Source organism: Elephantulus edwardii, unplaced genomic scaffold, assembly GCF_000299155.1.
Source record: "Elephantulus edwardii isolate Elephantulus edwardi_28Jun2011 unplaced genomic scaffold, EleEdw1.0 scaffold00424, whole genome shotgun sequence".
Lineage (NCBI taxonomy): Eukaryota > Metazoa > Chordata > Mammalia > Macroscelidea > Macroscelididae > Elephantulus > Elephantulus edwardii.
Window position 1 is genome coordinate 409,656 of NW_006400174.1, and position 6,154 is coordinate 415,809.

Genomic DNA, 6,154 nt, shown 5'->3' on the forward strand with positions numbered 1-6,154 from the left:
TACTGAGCCACAGTTAGAATTGAGCTTCACACTGATTTTGGCATAGAAATGTCTGGAAGAATGTGACAGCTGAAAAGCAGGAGCAACAAACTGGACTCTAGTAATCCATATCCACATCCAATCCATTTGGTGTGTTTATCATGACAAGTGTAATCTATGTCACTGAACTGTAAATGTGGAAATTGTGTCAGGGGCTGGTTTGGTGTGTGTATTTTTCACCACAAGTTATAAAAGAAGGTTGTGGGAGTAAGGTGCACAGTTACTATAGTATTGTAGAGCCCCAGCCTTCCTGTCATCCGACCTCTACAGCCATGTGTGCCAGATCTGGCTACAACTTAGGAGGAAGAGGATTGTGGGAGGACCGCAGGTGACCTGGAAGGATTGTGGCCAGGGCCTGCTGAGGAAGAAGGCTACTGACACAGAAGCATGAATGCGGGTGTGGCAAAAACACGGTACTGCCCCAATAGGTACTGGCCTATCCGAGCTCTGATTCTAGAGCTGTTTCTGGAAAGCTACACCTCAGATATGATGACAGATGTGAGGGATTTCTTCCTGGGTTCCCTGTGTGCTAGGTTGCAGATGTCATGCTTGGAAGTCAGATGTTCACACATTATGACCGGGCCCATATTGCCCAGCTCTGTGAGAAGGCAGGTCTCCTGCAGAGAGCACTGGAGCACTACACTGATGTCTGTGACATCAAGAGGATTGTGATCCACACTCACCACCTCAGTCCTGAGGTAAGGCACTACTGAGCTATTCCTTCAGGGATGGTGTTCTCCAGTTGGTGATGTGTCATGCTCCCAAATTTCACACCCAGTTGCCAGCTGTTGATGACTTATAGCCCAGCCTAGGCCTTGCCAAGCTTCTCACATGCCATGCTTGACTGTCAAAAACAGCATGTATACAAACCTCACTTGATTCCAGCACGCCTGGACCAGGATCACCTCTCATCTTTCCATCATTTACTTTTTTACATAGTTTGGTAGCCAGGATAGCAATGACTTCTTAACAGCATCAGCTCTAGCAGGGTTGCCTGAAAACATCAGAAAAAGCTAAGACAGCTATATGTTCCAGTTAACACATTGTCATTGTTGTGGTTGCTTGTTGTGTGCCATCACGTCAGAACTGACCCATAGCTGACCCTCCAGCAGATTTTCAGAAACAGGAGGAGACTGTCCATTTTTCTCCCACGGAACAGCTGGTGGATTCAAACCACATGCCTTTAGGATTGCAACACAGCTTCATACTACTAGGTTTGGTATTAAACATGGAATATTCCAGCATCTGTGACAATTTAGGTCAGTGTTTTAGTCCAAGTTTCCTCTCCATTTCCACTGTTTACTATGATGGAGAATTGCTTTTCAGTACTTTAAAGTGGAGATTCTTTCTATATTTGACACTCCAGAAGAGAAAATATTTACCAGGTTAACAATGTTTAAGAATGAACAATGAGACAGCGAGACACTCAGTGAGACAGACAGCTGAAGATTGAGTGAGAAATCAAAAGCAACTGTCAACACATACCAGGGAGTTGCTTGCTAATGCCATGCACGTGCTAGGGAGCTGTTTGTTGATGTCAGGCACACGCTGGGGAGCTGCTTCCTTATGCCAGGCCCTCACCAGGGAGCTGCTTGTGGATGCCGTGCATGCACTGAGAAGCTGCTTGCTGAAACCACGCACATACTGAGGAGCTGCTGGCTGATGCCATGCATACACTGGGGAGCTGCTGATGCAGCTGGGGGAGTGATGAGCTGGGAAGAACAGGAAAACTGGAACCTGAGTAAGCATGAGCCCAGAACTCAAGTCCCATCATTGCTGGTCCGCACCCGGAATGCACACTGGGAGCAAAGCTGGAACTTGAGTGAGGTACTTTGTGGGGGTCACTGCTGTTTGGCTGGATCACATGGGACAAAGCTCAAACAAAAGGGAGTGAGACAGCAGGAGCTCGTTCTTGAAGGAAAAACCAAGGCTTCCTGGTTTTTCAATCAGATCTCCACGCTATGCCTTGCATCTCCTCACATCCAGTCCATCAACTGCCTTTAGTCCAGAGTACCTTGGGCTACCCTAGCTACAGTAGTTGTCTGATAGAGGAGGCTGCTTCTACAGGTCTTTTCTCTATAGAACTGAGAGAAACCCAGGCAAGGTAGCTGTCCCACCCTCTTCTGGAGCAGTGATTTCAGATAAAGAACTTGCTATCACCTCATAAATGAAAAACTATACCACAGCAATATTATGTAGGAAGCAGGCTACCTCACCTCCTACACAAGCCCAAAGCAAGATGTCACCCAAAAAAGAGTGACACCGTATTAATGGATTTCCTGAAGCCAGAAAATCTGATGACAAATACTGACACAGAATTTAAAAAAAACAATGATTGGATATTTTCAATGGCTGAAAGACAAACCTGAAGAATTACAGGACACTGCAAGCAAAAACCAGGAGGGGCATAACAAAACAATGCAGATAAAACAAATGAGGCATTAGAGGCTCTGGAAAAACAAGAAACCACAATACAAAATACGGGGACCAATGTTTCAGATGCTGTCAAATGATGGAGGGTCACATGAACAGGGTTGAAGAGCTGGAACACTGAACCAGTGAAATATAAGATGGAATTGTCACCACTGATCTGCAACAACAAAAACCAGAATCAATAAGAAAGAAAAAAGAAGAAAACCTAAGAATAATGTGGGACACTATCAAGAGAAATAACATGCACATGATCGGAATCCCAGAACAGGAAGAAGCAAGTAAAGGCACCAAAAAAAAAGTTGTAGAAGAATTACTATAAGGAAATTTCCCAGGCATAATGAAGAATAAGAGAATATATTATATATTCAAGAAGTTGAGTGAATAGACCCCAAAAGAAAAACACCAAGACATATCCTAGTCAAATTTGTCAGAATCAAAAATAAGAATTCTGAAAGCAGTGAGAAAGAAACAGAGAGTAACCTTTAAAGGAGAGCAAGTAAGATTAAGTGCCAATTTCTCAGCAGAAACCATGTGAGTAAGAAGACAGCAGAATGACATATCTTGAACACAAAGAACACAACTGTCAACCTAGAGTATTATATCCAGCAAAATTGTCCATCAAATATTAAGGAGAAATAAAGATATTTCCAGAAAGACAGAACCTAAGGGAGTTCATAAAAACAAGACCAGCATTGTAGGAAACACTGAGAGACATCCCTCTTACAGAGGTGCCACAGAAAGCAGGATGAACTAAAGTAACTAGCAACAACAACAAAAAGAACTCAACAAAATGATAGCAATGAAACCTTGCCTCTCAATAATAATACTGAATGTAAATGGTTTAAATGCACCAATGAAGAGAAAAAGAGTAGCAGATTGGATTAAAAAAAAACAACAACAAAGCAAAACCCAAAACCAGAATCCATTAATATGCTGTCTACAAGAGACACATCTGAAAAATGAAAATAAAGACTAAAAGTAAAAGGGTGAGGGAAAAATATACCAAGCAAATGGCAACCAGAAAAAAGCAGGAATGGTGATATTTCCTATAAAATATATTTCAATGCAAAAACATCATAAAGGACAAGGAAAGTCACTACATAATGATTAAGGTGTCAATAGAACAAGAAGATACAACGATAATAAATATTTATGCACCTGCAAAATATATAAAACAAACATTAACAAAACTGAAAAAAGAAATAGACAACACTATTATAGTAATTGGAGAATTCAATACACCCCTCTCAAGAAAAAGATAGAACTTCCAGAAAGAAATTAAACAAAAATGCTGAAGAATTAAAGCACAATATAAACCAACTTGACAGGGGCACACACCAGCCTCTCACTGGAGGCCGTGGCAGTGGAGGCGTGAGCTGCCTGATAACGGCAGCTGCATGAGAAGGAGAAGTGGTGATGGCTACCCTGAGAAACCTCAACCTTAAAGATGGTGAGTAGCCAGTCAAAGTACAATCTAATATGAGAGGTAGGTCGAGGTAGTTACTGTGTTGTGTATGAAGCAGTCATCAGGAAGGCTTCTGCATGGGTCACAGTGAAGAAAATGTGATGCCATGCACCTGAAAATGTTGAACTGGCACTTCGTGAATTCTGGGCACTAAGCAGTATTAAGAGCCAACATCCAAATGTGATTCACTTGGAATAATACATTTTACAAAAGATGGAATGGTGCAAAAGATGTCCCATGGCTCTAATTCTTTAGTTTACTTATAGTTTGTAGATAATTCATTAAAATGAGACATTGCCTTTGATCCCAGAAGCACCTATTACTTGTGGTTTGTCATGAATTTTTGTGACAGTGGTGATATGAATGAGTATCTGTTGTCCAGGAAACCCAATCATAAAATTAACACCAGCTTCATGCTTCAACTGAGCAGTGCCCTGGCTTTCTTGCATAAAAACTGGATCATCCATCAAGATCTCAAGCCTGATAATATCGTGATTTCTCAGAGTAGGCTAGATTCGAGTGACTTGGAACTCACACTGAAAGTGGCTGATTTTGGTTTAAGTAAAGTTTGCTCAGCCACTGGGCAGAACCCAGAAGTACCTGTCAGTGTAAACAAGTGTTTACTCTCCACAGCATGTAAAACAGATTTCTACATGGCTCCTGAAGTATGGGAGGGATGTTACACATCAAAAGCTGACATCTTTGCTCTAGATATTATCATCTGGGCAATGCTGGAAAGGATCACATTCATAGACACAGAGACTAAGAAGGAACTTTTGGGGAGTTACATAAAACAAGGAATTGAGATTATGCCTGTAGAGGAGGCACTTTTGGAAAATCCCAAAATGGAACTTCTCATTCCTTTGAAGAAAGTCTATGAATGGCTGAATGAAACAATTGACTAAGGAAATGCTGGCTGCAAACCCTCAGAATCGACCAAATGCTTTTGAACTAGAACTCAAGTTAGTACAAATTGCATTTAAAGATAGCAGCTGGGAAACATGACACATACAATGTTTGCAGATATCTTGAATGATGTGCTGCTACTGTTTTAACAGTGATGCAACATTATATGGCTGAAAAATTATATAGAAAGCCAAACACCTTCTAAGGGTTTAGGTTTTATTGTAGGGTATTTTTCCCCCCCTCATTTTTCTTAAGTCCAAATGGGTCATTTTGTTGGTATGTTTTAAATGTGTATTACCAATGTGAGTGTAAACGTTTTAAAATGATTGTTGGTAGAAGTTTGGCAGGAAATTCTCTAGGAGCCAAGAAAAGAAGAGTCCAGTATTCTGGAACGATGTCTCTTATTTTAGACATTCCTTATCAGTATTGGGAATTTCCATGGAAGAAGGGATTTGCATGGTAGCAATGCAACCTTTGAAGCTTTGTAAAGGAAACATATTTATGTTTATGTAAGTATGTGAATGTGTACATTTTGCATTCCATATGAAGAAAATGCCACTTTTGTTTCAATTATTTGATGTAGGCTTGAGTTTTTTACATTTGCTGGTGAAATCAGTGATAAAAAAAGAAGAAGAAAAGCCCATAAAACCTTGCCTTATCTTTTTACTCTGTTGCTTCTTCTAATGAAATCATACTGTTGATTATTTTCATCTAACATTATTAAACATAAATGAAACGAAATCGTCCAAAGCCAATGAAGTATGTTTGTGCTCTCCAGTGCCCTATAGCTGCAGGACTTGAGTTAATTATATAGTTAGGTGGTAATAGGTTTGCAAGGATTCAGTCATACCTTCTTTTAGGCAACCAAGCATTCAATTTAGCCAATTAAACCACTGCATTGGGACATGTCTGCACTTGAGTGTATACAATCTGATTGAAATCTGAACAAAGGAGTCTCTCTTCCTGAAAACTTTGTTATATATAAACTATAACACTTGTTACATTATTTTTTGGTTCCAAGTCTTTGTCTAAGCTTCCGCATAAAGTTGAAAAGCCAAATGAACTTTAAAAAAAAGATAAACCAACTCGATCTCATAGATTTTTATAGGCTAAAGTACCAAAAAGAAAAAACCAAAAAACTCAGTATGCCTTATTCTCCAATGTGCATGGAATGTTCTCCAGAATAGATCACATTTTAGGACACAAGGCAAGCATTAATAAATTCAAAAGCATAAAAATAATACAAAGCATCTTCTCAGACTACAATGCTACAAAATTAGAAAGTAATAACAAGAGGATAAAGAAGGGGGG

General features: G+C 40.0%; 1 protein-coding gene and 1 pseudogene across 1 annotated transcript in view; both read left to right on the forward strand.

The window, feature by feature from the left end:
* CLTCL1 (clathrin, heavy chain-like 1) overlaps positions 1-6,154 on the forward strand; it is a 279,619-nt gene that overhangs the window by 117,275 nt on the left and 156,190 nt on the right. Inside the window, exon 12 of the mRNA XM_006902527.1 lies at positions 573-737. Within this exon, the coding sequence (XP_006902589.1) occupies positions 573-737 (165 nt within the window). The remainder of the gene's footprint in view (positions 1-572; positions 738-6,154) is intronic.
* Positions 3,920-4,942, forward strand: LOC102851957 (annotated as a pseudogene).